General features: G+C 37.7%; 1 protein-coding gene across 2 annotated transcripts in view; it reads left to right on the top strand.

Annotated features, from left to right (window-relative positions):
* Positions 1-17,290, top strand: part of LOC122555251 (suppressor of tumorigenicity 14 protein homolog) — a 143,029-nt gene that overhangs the window by 38,017 nt on the left and 87,722 nt on the right. For both annotated transcript variants that reach the window (XM_043701044.1, XM_043701043.1), the window contains exons 6-9: positions 103-141; positions 4,968-5,154; positions 12,454-12,593; positions 16,537-16,634. In XM_043701044.1, the coding sequence (XP_043556979.1) occupies positions 103-141; positions 4,968-5,154; positions 12,454-12,593; positions 16,537-16,634 (464 nt within the window). The remainder of the gene's footprint in view (positions 1-102; positions 142-4,967; positions 5,155-12,453; positions 12,594-16,536; positions 16,635-17,290) is intronic.

A 17,290-nucleotide genomic window follows, 5' to 3' on the forward strand; every position in this document is an offset into this window, starting at 1 on the left:
TTGCTCATAATAACTATATTTATAAGTGTTCATTCATTTTGAGTACATTGGAATATTTTGAAATTTGTTGCTAATGCTTTTCCTTCTATTACCCTGTTATAGAAACAGAAAGTGAGGAGCATTCTCTCTTCTCGGAAGAAGGTAAAACATTTTTAAAATAATTAAGTTGTAAGCAACTTTTCGTTCTGCTGCTGAGGCTTGTGTCAGTAGACAATACTGAACTGGCATGATGTTGGTTTTAGAATCTGTTTACACAACAGTGAATGCAACTCGAAAGTTTCAAATTGACAATTATGAATGGAATGCAGTTTAATATTTTGCTATTTCAAGAAATACAACATGAAAATAATTTGTTTGAAATAAATTCCGAATACTATCTGATGAAAAAACAATCCCTGCTCAATCTCTCCCACAACAAAATAGCTATTTATAGGAAATTATCTCTATTTTGCAAGCAATACGTTGACTTGTTTGATAGAAGACAATTTAGTATCAGTGTCTTAGTACAATACTTTTTACAGTCCTTTAATCAATCTCCTTGTAGCTGATCCACTTAAGATTTGGTGCTTCATAATGTGTGAAAGGATCTATTCAGCAAGTAGAACATTATGAATGCTGTGCAGGGCTGTACTTGGTGATATTAATTCACAATATATCTTTGACGCCAGTGACTACTCATAATATATTCCATTATTAGATACTGTTTAAATTGTACATTGATGATTATCTGTTTATATTGGGAAGAACAGATAATCATCATAGCTCTACAAATTTGAGAAAGCATAGTTCATTAGAAGAGAATTATTATGAAAAAAGTGCTCTGACAGGCTTTCATGAAATTTCAGATATTATTAACTAGGCACTAAAAAATTATCTCTTTGCATCACAACATATAATGCACAATTTGCAACAATCATGGATGCCAGTCAAATTATTTAAACATTGAAACAACATAATCAATGAAAAGCCATTGCATGGTGCCAGTATTTTCAGTGCCGTGGACATCAATTGATTCCAAAATTGATTCCAGCCACACTGCGTGTGCATTTTCTGATGTAAGCCCCAATGTTTGGTTGTTTGTAATTATGGGCATGAGGACTGCCTGTCAGCAGTAAGCAGACTGAGGAAACTGGATAATCATTTGAAGAGAAAGCATTTGCATGGTGATGAGGATTGGGCCAGAGAATGGGACCAGCTGAGTTACTTTTCCAGAGAGTCAACATGAATATGATAAGCTGAATGGTCTCCTTTTGTTCCATAACATTGTATGATGCTATGTTACTGTATTGTACTCAAGTATGAGTGAAATTGATGAATAGAAAATCATTGTGACTGGTACTCTTCTTTGGGACAGCATCTGTTTCAGCCACTCACCTTCTTTCTTTCTAAGTTAAAGTCACACAACACCAGGTTATAGTCCAACATGTTTAATTGGAAGCACTAGCTTTCAGAGCAATGCTCCTTCATTAGGTGGGTGTCCTGACCACCTGATGAAGGAGCACCGCTCTGAAAGCTAGTGCTTCCAATTAAACCTGTTGGACTATAACCTGGTGTTGTGTGATTTTTGACTTTATTAACCCCAGTCTAACACTGGCATCTCGAAATCTTTCCTGTAGGCACTGATCACAATGAATTCTACCAGCTAGCACTTCAAAGATACATAAAAGCTTAAAGATGCTGTGTCCTTTGCCTAGTAAGAATGTTAGTTGTGAGGAGGAAACAAATTGATATAGCAAGGTTAAGTGAGTGTCCAAACATTTTACAGTTGGACTATAAAATGGAAAAAGGTGAGGCTTCCCATATCGGGAGAAGGAAGAGAAAAGCCGAGTATTATTTAAATAGTGAGAGAGTGCAGAATGCTACAGTACTGAGAGACCTTGGTGTACTTGTAGATGAATCACAAAAAGTCAGCATGCGGATACAACTGACATTCAGAAAGCAAGTGCAACATTGACCTTTATTGCAAGGGGATGGAGTATAAAATTTTGCTGCAACTGTGAAGGGAGTTAGAGAGCCTGCCTCTAGAGTACTGTGTACAGTTTTGGTCTCCTTAATTAAGGAAGGATCTACTTTTAGTGGAAGCAGTTCTGTGAAAGTTCATTAGGTTGAATGCTGAGGCGCAAGCATTGTCTTTTGAGGAAAGGTTGACTAGGTTGGGTATATATTTTTGTATCGAGCAAACTATATGGTAAATAGAAAAGTCTGGGGAAAATTGATGTACAGAGAGATCAGGGTGTTCAGGTCCACTGTACCCTGAAGGTGGCAACACAGGTTGATAGAGTGGTCAAGAAGGAATACAACATGCTTTCCTTCATCAGACAGGGTACTGAGTACAAAAGTTGGCAGGTCATGTTCCAGTTGTATAGGACTTTGGTTCAGCCATACTTGGAGTACTACGTACAGTTCTGGTCGTCACATTACCAAAAGCATGTGGATGCTTTGGAGATGGTGCAGAGGAGGTTCACCAGGATGTCGCCTGGTATGGAGGACGCTAGCCATGAAATGAGATTGAGTAGATTAGGATTATTTTTATTAGAAAGATGGAGGTTGAGGGGGGACTGAATTGAGGTCTACAAAATCATGAGAGGTATAGACAGGGTGGATAGCAAGAAGCCTTTTCTTAGAGAGGGGGACTCAATTACTAGAGGTCACAAGTTCAAGGTGAGAGAGGAAAATTTTAAGGGAAATGTACATAGAAACTTCCTTACGCAGCGGGTGGTGGGTGCCTGGAACGCGTTGCCAGCGACGAAGTAGAGGTGGGCACGATAGCATCGTTTAAGATGTATCTAGACAGATACATGAATGGACAGGGAGCAGAGGGATACAGATCCTTAGAAAATAGACAATAGATTTAGTTAAAGGATCTGGATTGGTGCGGGCTTGGAGGGCCAAAGGGCCTGTTCCTGTGCTGTAATTTTCTTTGTTCATTGTTCTTTGTGTTATGATTCTGAAGGAGTTTGAAAGTGCTGAGATGTTGTTTCACCTCATGGGAGGGACTAGAACTACAGTTTAAACATAGGGGTTTTTCTCTTTAAGATGAAGATGAGGCAGACTTTCTGCTCTGAAGATTGGTCATTACTGTTTGGAATGCTTTCCACTAGCTCACAGTGGAGACCGTGTCATTAAATATACTCAACTCTCAGTCAGGTTTTTGATTGATAGGAGAGAACAGGGCTCTGGCGTAGGCAGACAGGTGGAGTTAAGTCCCAAATCAGGTGAATCATGATCTTACTGAGTCAAATGGAGACTGCTGTTCCTAATTCTTATCTTATGAGCTAACCAATATTTCCAATGTTGCAGAGTGAGTGAATAAGTGACAAAATGTGTATGCCTGTGTCTAAAATCAAGATGAATTATGAAGTTAGACTTCATTGGAAGGCTTTTTACTGGGCACACCTTTGAAAATGCCATTGCAATGAAAGCTCCTATTGTAGTATGTGCTACATGATAAGCATAAATCTGTAAGGCTGTCTCACTTTATTATATTTCAAAGCAATCAACATGTAACAGATTTCAGAGAAAACTCTTGCATCATGTATGTTTTGCCCTTATATTTATAAATCGGAAACATTGGAGAACTGTATATTGACAGAATTTGACCCAAAAATAGTTCTATTCATTCCTGGATTGCATTGTTGGTTTCATAGTTGACACTACCTTTTCCAAGACATGTCACACTGTGGAACTCCAGATTTTGCTTTTGCCTCCAGATGCAGCATTGGTTCCACAGCAGGGTTTAAAATGGAACATTTTTAGTGCTGCTGTCGAGCCATCCCAGGTTGTGCAGCTTGCACACTTAACATAAGTGCAGATGCAGCCTCTACGTATGTACAACCCACCTTTTCTTAGCACCATCTTCCAATGTGTCTTTGTACAAAATCAGTTACTGCAAAGGGCCAGTCAGAAAACTTGTTACTCTGTTCTTGTCTCCTTTATGCTTAAAGTAAAAAAAAAATCAGCTCAACTGAGAATCCCTGAAGTGCAAGAACAGTTGCGCAACAATAGGTTTCCTTTCTTTCTTAAAAAAAATGAGAGAGATACATGACACTGCAAAGTTTGCGTTTTGTTCAATCTACTGTCTTTATTAGGGATGTAATTACTGAATCTATGAAGGAAATCTGCCAAAGTTCTAAAAGCAATGGAGATAAGAACAATTTACCAAAAGGTTTGCAATAAAGGCAGGTAATGAAAAGGACAAAACAAAACTCAAAATGAGCAAAACGAAAGGTGAAAATTAAGTTAACTCAGATGCTTGATGAAAAAGGCAGAATGTGTTGACCTAAACAAGCAGTGTGTTCATGCTGTGATATTTCCCAAAATCAATTTTTCCACTTAATATAATGGGGGACATGAAGAAATAAGATTTGTAGATAATGTAAAACAAGCTGCATGGGAAAGTGGCAAGATGGTTTTGAAAATAATAGACCAACAAGCAGCTGTATTTGGCAAGAGAAGATTAATTGCCTTCGATATTCTAATGACTGAGATTGGATCATCTTTTGAGACAGCTACAGTTTGACTTGAATTCTATATTCTAGTTGAGGGCAGATTCCAAATTGTAACTGAAATTAAAAACAATCTTAGAATTGTTGTGAAACTTGCATCAATTTGGATACAAAGCAGATTAATCTGGCAGGAATCTATATCAGGCTATGTCCACCATCACTCCCTATGCAGCATATTGTTGTCAACTTTCTGCATAGTAACCTTTCCATTATGTTAACCAAGTTTAAAATAGTTTATTTATGGAGATGTATGAAATATTCATAACATCCAGGAAACATCTCAAAACCATCTATACAGATTAAATTTATAAGTTCCACCCTTTCACTGGCATCCAAGCATACTTCATGTTCCAGTCATTACTGAAACAGTATTTCCCAATGATCTGCTGTTGTAACAAAGAACAATGGGTCTTTCAGTTTTGTTCCAACATTAAGTTCTGATGATCTTATCTCACCCCTCAGCATGTCCTGTGACTGATAGAAGAATCCAGTGGCATAAAGCGTCATCATGTCGTTGGGAGATGAGAGCGCCTGAAAACCATTTATTGCAAATCACGATTCGGAAATATTTTATGAATGATGATTGCAGCCTGAGTTACATTGCACTTTACGATTCATTGGTGCCTGGAAAACAGAAACTAATCATCAGGTAGGGGAAAGCAGGACTTTGGAAATGAAATCTACTCTACAGGAACAGTACAATTCAGGTAGCACTCGATGTGGGGACCAGAAAATATATGTTGAAAACATGAGCAATTAAGCACATTGGGATGCAGGTCTCTTGTTTTCTTCTTGCAAAGGTTCTCCCCTGTGTTGTCCTCCAGTTGATGAGGGTTTTAAAGGGCAATGGTCATCACCTGGAAGGAAGGAAAATCTTGTAGGTACAGTGGCATTTTTTGAAATGATCATACTTTTGTAATATACGAGGATCACTTTCAAAGTACCCCTGTTATAGGATTTTATGCAAGATGATGAAGAATATCAAGAGGCATGCCAGGTAGATCAAACCTGACTGTGTGGACGTAATGCAGATATTTGACACCTGTTAATCTGCATGCTCAATCTCATTGTGATCACAACTATTTTGTGATTTTGTCTCCTTCTAGATGACCAAAGGAATCATCTCGTGTACTGGCAGATTTACTGTTTAATTAATGAATGGGTGGTTCTTTCACTTCTCTTCCCAGTAATGTGCCACATGCATACCCAGTTTAAGCATAAGGTTTGATTTTGGAAAATATCAGGATCCATTCCTGACATTGTATTAATGAGCATTATCAATGTGACTTTCACTACGTGCATCTTTTGTATCTGTGCTGATAATGAGAACCTGCATTTGAATACCACAATTTACAATATTAACATATCCTATAGTGTTTTGCAGCCAATAATTATGTTGCCAGTAACCATACACTATTGAGTCTTGTGTAAATCTTTGACTGAACTCCTTTCATTTCACATGAAATAATAGTTGGTGACTTGAAATTCAATACATTTACTTTCTAATCATACTTTGTGTAGTCTACGATTTGACCAACTGGAAATCTCCAGCAGCCAGAATTTCTGAGAGCTGATTACTTTGAGTGCTCAGACTGTAATTGGAAGGCATGTTTCTATGGAGAAAGCCCACTTGCCAATCAATCAGCACTTTTCTCTCCTTTTGTACAACTATAAGTTGCCTTCACTTTGATATTTCTTGCAAATTGTCTTGATGAATGCATGACCAAAAACTTACACAAAATGTTTTCTTTTCAGCAATACTCAAATTCTGTACTGTCAAACAACTATTTGTAGGACAAAAAAGTAATAGAATTAAATCAGGAGAGTGAAATGATCAGGAATAATGACAAAGTTTGTGCTGTGACAACTCATTATGGAAAGCATCCACCAAATCAATAGAAACAGCATTTGTCAAAGTTCACTTGGGGATGAATTTTTTCTCAACAGATTTAGAAGAAATTTGAGGAAATCCACTCACTGATCCCAAACATTCTGCACTTGTTGATATTTTTTCATTATGAGATTAGCATTGAGCTTTGTTTTGGTAAATAATGACTAATTGAAATGAGAATAAATGTTTACTAGTACAGAACTGAAATATTGTGAAATGGACACAAGAAGCTGAAGTTTTTAGTCTTGCACTCATCAGAACTGCAAGAAACAGCATTGAAGCAAGGGACACCATTTTGTACACACTGAGAAGAGGGTGCTGATTGGTTGGGTCATCATTGGCATGGAGATGCAGCAAGAACAGAATAGCAGTCAATCTTAATTCTCAGGCCAGGCAGGTAGATTCTGATTGGTCAGGGCATTGCCGTAGTGATGCAACAGAGTTTAGCTCTCCACTTGACTCCTTTTTTTTTGAAAAATATGCAGTTGTTGCCCACACTGAATTAGTGGCTTGCTAGGTTATCTCAGAAAACATGTTAGAGTCTGCAGCATTGCTGTGGATCCAGAATCTCATATAGGTATTGATGGCAGATTTCCATCCCTAAAGAGCATGAGCAAACCAGAGCACAGTTTTGACAAATGAAAATAATTACATGGTCACATGGCTTTTAACTCCCAATTTAGTTTATTAAATTCAAATTTTAGCATCTGCCACGATGTTGTATTAATACCCATATATCTAGACATTAGTCTGGAACCCTGGATTACTCATACTGTGATATTACCGCTATACCACTGCCTTCTCCACTGACAATCTACCTCAGTATCAAGTTCAGAACATCACTCACTGTATACAATGACATTTATTTTCCATTTGTAGCACCAGTTACCTTGTGGCCTGAGTGAGTTTGCCACTTTTGTGCCAAATTCGAGCTGTGAACCTATGCCACTTGAGAATTAGATTGACACTGCCCCCTAGCCATTCCCTGTAGGTTCCTTTTAGCCAGAAAATGGAGGACACTATCAGCAATCAGCCTGTGTTCATATGGCTGTGCTATAGGTAAACTGGAGGCTTCTTAGACTGGATGCAAAGAGGGAAAGTTTAATCTTTTTCTCACAACCTTACCCAACCCTCTCATTAATGTGCATTAAAGAAACTAAAATAGACATTTAATTGGCATCAGAGAAAGATGACATGTTAAAACAAAGATGTTGCCAGTTGTTGCTAAAAGTGTTTTTTCTTCATGTAGTCTGTTGGCACCAAAGCTCACCAAGATGCAATCAAATGCTTGTGAATATGTGTTAGTCACAAAGGCAGGCTATTAGGACAAAATAGAAATGAATTGTATTTTCCTAATGGCCTAATACTTTCTGCAATGATATAAGTATGTGATAAGAATTGTTCTGGAACAGCTTGTCTATAACCCAAAGCAATTCCATTTTTATTAAACAAATTGAATCCAACAAGAATTTTTTAAAAATGTGAAAGCAGTGTTCAAGGTTCCATTTTAACCCATAACTATTTTCAATGCTTAATATTATATTTTGCGTTCTAAAATGCATGCTAATAATTTGCAGACATCCTTGTTCAATATTTGAACCAGCTTAATATAGACTAAGTCAACCAAGATATCTTTGATGATTTTTCAACTTTACATTAATTGGGGATATTGCCCAAATGTCAGATATAGCCCCAAAACTTTCTGGTTTTAATAATAAAGAAATTATTGTACCTCACTATACTACTGAGAAGAACTTGTCTAAGTCTTAGAGTCTATAAGGGGCACCGTTTGAATGCAAAAACATGATTAATAAACTTTTCCGCTGATTTGAAGTAAATCTTGTTCAAACACAAAATAAACTGGTTTAATGGAAAGGACAGAACAAAAAATACGACTTATTTTTGCTCCCTGTCTGTCACCTCTCAAATAAAGAAGTGATTGCAAACATTCTCCCTTTAAAAGTTACAGGGGATAATCTGAGAATGCATACTAGATGTGTACAGACCATGTTCACAGACCATGAAAGCATTAGCCTGTGGGCTTATTCAGCAACAGGTTATTCAAAAACTAGATTTGACTGGTTTTCCATTCTTCTTCTGTGGAAATAAAAGCAATTATTAAAGCTTACTTAATTAACTTCACCTGACCTTTTGCAGCTTTTCGAAATTCAAATGCTGTCAACTTTTCAGTTTAGATTTTTCCATTTCCCTGTCACTTGGTGAACACCAAGGATTTCTTACAGTTTTGGGTGCAAATGTTGGAGCAGTTTGAAAAGTACTGTTTTTTGAACAAAATTTTCAGTTCAGTGGTGTTTGTAAGCGATCACAGCTACAAACAGGTCACATTCAGAAAATTGTAATAGTGTCCATAAAATGTCTGGGTTGGAAGATGTAAGGCCTCTTTCAGCTGATGGCAATTTGCACTTGAACCCTCCACTTCTGGGCTATCTCTCATAAATGCAATGTTTTTTTTCAGCCGGTTTATGATCTGCCTCTGCCTCCTGTGCCAAACATGCCTGTGAGGCGGTGAGTGGGGCAGAGTTTATATAGATCACAAGGATTCCATATCCCTGTCCACATTACATATTGAAGGGCTTTAGGGAAACTTGAAACTGTATTAATTTGAAGTTGTCTGAAGTCTGTGAACCTTTCTTAGAGTGAGGTTACAGTGAAAAAGGGGTGGATTGCCCTCAGACTGTTTGATTCCTTTGGAATTTGATTTAATAAACAAAAGAAAAAGAATGGTTTGACCAATCTGTGTCTTGAGTGAATTAGGAAGATGTGGCTCTGCCTTTGCAGAATAGATTTGAATGGGCATCACTGGTATTTTCTTTTCAGTCACTGACCCAATCTCTGAGATTTAGAATAAGGGTTTCTGGTATTGAACAAGAGCAGCTGGGACCTGTAATAGTTATGCTATTGGAATGATGCCCAATGAATAGATCAGTATATTTGCACTCCATTGGAAATAGGTAAAGAATATAGATATGTTTCAGAGGATAAAATCTTCTCTATTAGTCTGCAGTGAAAGTTAAAAGTTACAAAACACTAGGTTATAGTCCAACAGGTTTATTTGAATATATGATTAGATTCCCTACAGTGTGGAAACAGGCCCTTTGACCCAAAAAGTCCACACTGGCTTTCTGAAGAGTAACCCACCCAGACCCATTTCCTTCTGACTAATGCACCTGACACTATGGGCAATTTAGCATGGCCAATTCACCTGACCTACACATTGTTGGACTGTGGGAGGAAACCCATGCAGACACAGGGAGAATGCACAAACTCTGCACAAACAGTTGCCCAAGGCTAGAATTGAACCTGGGTCCCATGAGGCAGCAGTGTTAACCACTGAGCCACCATGCCACCCACTTGGAAGCACTAGCTTTTGGAGTGCTGCTCCTTCATCAAGTAGTATGAGGGGCATTAATGCTGTGAAGTGAAACAATTTCCATTTTTGTTTGCAGAGGTAGGAACAAATATACTATATTTTCTTCATTCACAGAGAGTGAATGTTGTTTCACCCAGAGCCCTGTGAGTCCAGGTGGTTTAGGGACACCCATGATGCTATTAAGAAGAAATTCCAGGATGTTAGTTCAATCTCAGTGAAAGAATAGCAAAATCATGCCAAATTAAAAATGTGTGTATTTTGGAAGGCGATCTGTTGGTGTTATTCACATCTGACTGCTTCCTTTGCTATGCTAGCTGCCCTGGCACGCAGGAAGTAATGCCCAAGGAACAGGAATGGCTGGAAGGTGCTACACTCTCCAAAAGGTATACCCTGAAAGACCCAGCTCCTAGAGGGACACCTATCAAGACAGGGTATTGCTAATGTATGCCTTGCTGATTGTATGAGCACGTCCTGCCTTTAGATGTGACAGTGACAATAGTCCTGAACTACCTTGTCACTGGCTCATTTTAGGGAGTGGCTGTATACCTGAGTAGCAACTTTCAAAACGTCACCAATCACAGCATCATGTCAATGACAGATGTACTGTATGAGATGTCAGTACAATACTCTGAATTCCAAACTGACAGAACCACTCAAGCTCAGAGGAATGTGGACTTTTCCTCCTTGGCAAGGTTTCTTTGGGTGCAGGGTGTGACCATCTGCAGGTGCAGACAAGAACTCAAGCCAGTTGCCTTTCTCCTGAGGCAATTTCGGGTGCTGCCAGGGAGACTGTTTGGATTATTGCTAAGGATGAGGGTTATCTATTTAAGTAATTACTGTTAATACCTTTGCGTAGTGACTGCTGCCATCACAGAACCTCTGCCACCATTGGTCAGTTCATTGGTCTCCTGACAATATGGTTCCATGCCTTGACAGTTGTGTGCTATGACCCAGTTCATTCCCTTGAGGGTTTCTCACATGGTGGTGGTATGTTCTGCTCTGCAAAATGTGACCTGTTAGACAGATGAAAGATGCAGAGGAATGGCCCATATCCATAGGAGGAGGAAGACATGATGGACTTCAGTGACTTCCAGAGGTTTAATGTGAACATCAAGGCAAGTTGGCAGGGTAGCTCAGGTTGCACTGATACAGGCACATTTCTCTTGAGGGAAAGGCATTCTGGATGGTATTCGCTTTGTACCAACCTTTCCTCTAAGAAGGACCACCATCTAGCATCTGTCATGTAGAGAGGTGTTCTGTTTCCTGACAATGCCTGGAAGACATATCACTTTTAGCCACACAAAAAGAGCTATCTTATGTGTGACTTATGAGCTTTGCAGCTATGCCCAGCTGATCTTAGTTCTCTAAAGAGCGTGCTCATAACTAGCCCTGTCTCCTCCTGTACAAAGTGAAGTGCTGGCTACCATGTGAAATCTATTTTAAATTCATTTCAGGCTCCATCATGGTATGTATTTCTGTGCTGTTTGTAGTGTGCTTGACTATTATGACTGTGGTGCCTCACGTGACTCCTCCTCCTCTGAAGGTGATGTAACACTCATTTCCATTTGTGCTTTTTTCATTTTTCCCCCGTCACTTGCTTAAACTCCAGTGCATTTCCAGCTATTTCCAATTCTGATGACAGGTAATGGAGGTGAAAAGTTAACTCAATTTCCCTTTCCTCAGCCTCTGCCAAACATGCTATTTCTAGCATTCTCTGTTTTTATTTTAGGCTTTCAATATCCACCATACTTGTTCTTGAACATTTTTTTATCTTGTTCATTGCAATGTAACTTAGTTCTTTTAATCTTCTGATAAAACTATTTGTTTTGCATTTATAAATTGGACTACTAAGTAGGTTTAATTCCATCAAATTATAAGTATATTGATGTTCACTCGTGCATTTTCAATAATTTTCACGTTGTTCAAAACTCACTTCATGGCTGAGGGGAAGGCTTTGTATGTCATCAAGTTAATGAGGTCTGGAAATGGTTCTGATTCATTTGAGTTGTTTTGAAATAATTTGTTAGTCTTGTTTGTGTTCAAAGAGGAGAATTATCTTGATGTACCAATTCTGAATAATATATTCTACATTCGGTTGCACAGTCACTGTAAACAGTAAGCCAGTTTTCAAGTACAATCTCATCAAGCAGGTTGGAGCAATTCCATGTCAATACCAACTGACAATTTAGTTGCATTTAGCTGAATGCTGGCTTTGTAGGATTAATAAGAACCGGATAAACACACAATACGGCAACCTAATTTGGTTTATCTTATGCTGAGATAATTTCAGAAAGATTGCAGTATCTGCAGTGTATTATTTAGCTAAATGCAAAAGTCTCTTCTGATACACAGGTGATTTGTTGCCCATAAAGTCCAAAATAAACAAGTACTTTTGAAACAGGAGATTATTTTCTTCTGAAGCTTGAGGTATTTGCTGCCCCCCAGCTTACATCAAAGGTATTAAAATCTCAGAATAATTTCTGATCATATTCTTTCTTTGTAGTTTTTGAAGTGACTTGATATTATTACAAGAACAATTAACCATTTTTATTGTTTTAGAAATGACATGTGTAAATTAGAATTATATTGAAATAAAAGCTTTTAATCTCTAACGATATATAGAACCAGCTTTACACAATATTCAAAGTTGTATCTTTATTTGACAGGATTTGTTCCAGCAACCAACTCTTTCCTTTGCAGACATTCACTGTGACATCATCAGGGAATGTGATGTTGGCTATATTCTTTTCACAACCTCAAAATATGAATCAATTTGAAGCAACAGTACAATATATCACAACAACAAGTGAGTGAACATTTTGACTTCCCAGCTGTTAAATTTTATAAACCCCTTACAATCCTATATGGATGTACAAGTTATGTCAACATACTGGTACATAATTAATGTAACCAGTCAATAGAACATTCAACTGAATAACTGTGGACTAGTTAATTTAATGGTAATTATATGTAAACTCTTACAACTCATAGTTCCGGATCAAATGAATAAGCACAGCACAAGAAAGGGACAAGCATTAAAGATTTACTGCAAGTTCACCATGTTCAATAATTTAGGGATTTTTTTTATTAAACAAAAATGCAATAAATTAACGTATTTGGATTTCAAGGAAGCGCTCAGAAGGTTTGTCACAGGAGATTTGTTAAAAAAGCAGGTACTAAGTATGAAAGTAAATATTAAAAACATAGTAATGGAAAGACTCAGCTGGAGAGGAAAACAGAGTTAATGTATCAAGTTGATGATCAATAATTTGAGCTTTGAATTCTGATGAAGGTGGCAGAGTTGAAACATGAGCTCTGTTTCTCTCTCATGTGATGAGTATTTCTAATATATTTTGTTTTAATCATTTACAGCATATTGGTGGAGGAAATGCTGCAGCTTAGATAGAAAATTGAAGACAATGGGTTTGATGTTAAATGGACGTTTCAGCAATATATTTTTAAGAACATTTTTAAGCTGCACTTATATCTGACTTCCATAATTCCTGACCACTTAGGATGAATAGCTTGATGACGAACTTCAGTTAGTCATTTTCTATATTTAAAGCGATTCTACTTGAATGAGACTTGAAGCATTGTCTAAGTGTTTCAGCATCCTAGAAAAATGTGACAGTGGACTATGAGGCAATAGCTCACTTCATTGGGTACTTGGAAATGGTACTGTGAGCTAAATGATTCAGAGTGAGATTCTGTATCCTGCTAGTGGTGGGAGGCATACTGCCACAGACAATAAGAAGGAACGATTGGAAATCATTCAGCACCAGGGGCATAATGCCAGTCACCAAAATACGGTGCTGCAAGAGGTTCAATCATCAAATCAGGACAAGAAAGGTCAGTGGCTTTGCACACCTGCTGGTCCCACCACGGTATGTGTACATGAGCCAGTGACCAGTGCATGAGTCCTGTGATAATGCACTCCCTGCATTACTTTCTACTGGAGGTTTGGAGTTCTTGTGCCTGATGAAAGACATAAATTAAAATAGTCAAGGTGCCATGTCATAAATCTGCATAATATCATATTTCAACAGCTGCTGACAGCAAGTCAAGAGGGTCAGCATTGTACACTGTGTGGATGTTGAATATTGAGTAGTGTTGCCAGGTAGGTTAGAGGCTCTCACTTCTCCATCTCTGTTGGCCAGACACATTCAGCTTGTCTCCATTGTCTCTTACTCCACAGCTGCCTATACAGAAATGGCTGGAAGGCTGTCTCTGTATCTCTGCCTTTCCCTGATGTCCTGTGCCATTTTCTCTGGCAGGACTAGAAAGAGACAAATGAGTGTGACAGATGAAATGTCTTAATGAACAGTATTTAAGGGGTGCCCTAATATCATGATATATCCTGAAGTGGCTTTAACCTTAAGCAACGACTTGTGTATACACTCCTATTTCAAGCTTACCTTATGGTGCACTTATCCTATCTAACTTGGATTGCCTCAATCCCTATTGTCTTAGTTCCATATGATGCCATTTCCTCCTGAGGCACACTGCAAATACTGTTCATTTGTCATGAGGCAGCAGGTTATCAAGCAACCTCATTCCTCTCTCTCAGGAAATAGCTCATTGACTCCTTCTTCCCAGGGATGGTTAATTTGCATGTTGCTTTTAATTCCTTTATAACAGCTTCTCCTTGCCCCTTTCATCTCAAGAAACAATTTATTCCAGGAAGAGTTATTGCTGATTCTTCCAGTCCATGAAGTTATTAAAGTTCTGAAGTTTACATTGATGGATGCATTAATTTCTGCAGTTTGAATCTCTACTCATCTGTCACTAATGTGTTAAAAATCACACACCAGGTTATAGTCCAACAGGTTTATTTGGAAACTTTAGGTTTTTGGAGCATTGCTCCTTCATCAGGTGGTTGTAGAGTATAAGATCGTAAGACACAAAATTTATAGCAAACGTTTACAGTATGTTGCAACTGAAATTATAGATTGAAAAAGACCTGGATTGTTTGTTAAACCTGTCATCTTTTAGACTGACCATGTTGGTTTCAGTTCTTTCATAAGTAAATCTCAAGTTTAAAGTTACATTCTCAATTGAACTTTAACAATAGTGCCATGTCAGCTCAGATAGTGCATTGAAGGTGTGAGGTGCTCTCTGTGCGGCTGTTGTGTGATTTAACTTTGTGCACCCCAGTCCAACACTGGCATTTCCAAATCGTCACTACTGTGGAATGACAAGTGGGTAATGAGAAAATTGCAACTATTGGTGATTTTATTCTGCATCTAAGATTCAAGTTAAAGCTCTATAAGCAACTCCCATGCTAATCTGAAAGTGTGAATCATAAACACTGAACCTCAGAGCAGTGGAAAATGACCTTGAAGCTAATTGTAATTATCTCAAAAGAGAAAAAGCACTCTCAGAACAAGTCCTATGAGCAAAAACATTTCAAAAAATAGATTTAAAGTTTCGGCATTTGGAGGAATTTAAGTGTTGATCAGATTAGAGAAAGATTGTGGCTTGTATGTCTCAAGTCAAGTTGAGATGCAGTTTTGCTTTTGATATCATCGCCAATGAGTTTTCTTTATGTGCAGGTAAATACATCCTGACTAATATGTTACAGTCACTAAATAAGTCACACCTTCATGGAGTTTTATGGAGTTCTGGAGATTTTATGAGTGCTTTGGCATTTAAATTCTGAGTCTATTCTAAGAAAGACATAAATGTGAGTTCAGAGCCCTTGATATGGGGAGCGAGAGTTGTAAGGTGGAGGAATGTTCCTGGGTTTTAGTTATATTGTGGAATGTTATAACTTTCTCAACTAGATGCAGGGAAAAAGCAGTGAGATGGAATGGCATCTTGGAATTGGACTACTGTTTAAAAACAAGATGCCAGAAGAGCAAAGAACTGCTGGACTATTTTCTGAAGAAGATAATTCAGATTGTTTCTTTAACTTTTTTTATTTTCTGGGATTTTTCTAGCATCCTGAAATGATGTTCTCGAAGACTGGGGAGTCCAGAATAGGGGCCAGTCTCAGAAAAGGGATATGCCATTTAGGCCTGAGATGAGGAGGAATTTATTCAGCCAGAGAGAAGTGAACCTCTCAAATTCTCTGTCGCAGCAAGTGTTTGAGGCCAATACATTGAATGTCTTCAAGAAAGAGTTACATAGGGTCCTTGATTTATGAATGTACAACTTACAAATGTGATCTCATGCATGGGCATAATTTTAAAGTACCAATATGCAAAAATTTCCTGAACTTATAACTGGCTATTTTGTATAGTCCTGTGTTATGTTCTGACCTGCGATCGGACCTTAGAGCAGAGCCTGTTTGCAGCACGCCTATAGATATTTTTCTTGCAGCCAAAGGGATCAAGCAATATGGGGATAAAGCAGGAATAGGGTACTGTGTAGGATAATCAACTGTGATCATATCGAACGGGCATAAGCTCAAAGGGCTGAATGGTCTATTCCAACTCATAATTTCTATGTAATTACCACTTTTACTTTTAGATGAAAATGTGGAGGACAATTTTCTTTTGTTCCAGTGAATTTATAAACATAATGGGTTTATGATTTCACTGCCAAGGATACACACATTTTGTGCCCACAGACATTTCTGGACTTTAAACTAGATAGTTTTTAAAAAACTACTATATCTTTAGTCAGGGGCTTTTAGTCATAGTATAAATTGGAAATTTTGATGTACTTTGGTAGAGATACCCATAAATTATTTTGCATGTCAGTATGATTAAAATGTGTTATTTATTCCTACTCTTTTTGACTTTCAGCCTGTGGTGGAACTATAACAGCCTATAATGGATCACTGGTCTCTCCATTATATCCCAATAACTACCCTCCAAATATCAACTGTGTCTGGACAATTACAGTAAGTCAAATTTAAGATTATAAACTATTTATGTACAAATTATGCATAATTGGAACCCCACCTTCTAACTATAACATTACCATACAACAATATAACTGGTGGTTTGTAGCATTTGTTTTTGCTTTTTGGTAATGAAGGGTTTCAACTGCAGGGCACCTATTTTGTATGGGTTTTATTAACATTGATGTTATCTTTCAATCTTCTGTTTTCTTAGAATTAGACTAAAATATGAAATTGTTCTATCCAAATATACACATAACAGTGACCTGTTTTCTTTATAACTTAAAAAGGAGTTTGCTAGATTTTGAACAAACTGCCTCATATCTAACTCTTCCTTTCAGAGTTGACAAACTGAAACCTATACGTTTGTACGTTCATGCGTCAAGCAACATAAAGTTGCAAATTCAAATTTCTTTTATGTCTATTCATTAGGTATTGAATCTATTATATTTAAGTCAAAGTGCTGCAATTGTTGTGTGGGTGCAGAATACTATGCATCGTTTTTAAAACTTTAACTCTTGAAAGGATACAACGATCATGTCGCATGCCAGAAAATATCAAATGGCCGATTTTGTAAATTGCTGTCCAGTACAGCGTGTTGTAATCTCTGCACAAACACAGTTCCAGAGCCACGTCATGAAGATCTCCAAAAGTGT

This window comes from Chiloscyllium plagiosum, chromosome 12 (genome assembly GCF_004010195.1).
Source record: "Chiloscyllium plagiosum isolate BGI_BamShark_2017 chromosome 12, ASM401019v2, whole genome shotgun sequence".
NCBI classification, from domain to species: domain Eukaryota; kingdom Metazoa; phylum Chordata; class Chondrichthyes; order Orectolobiformes; family Hemiscylliidae; genus Chiloscyllium; species Chiloscyllium plagiosum.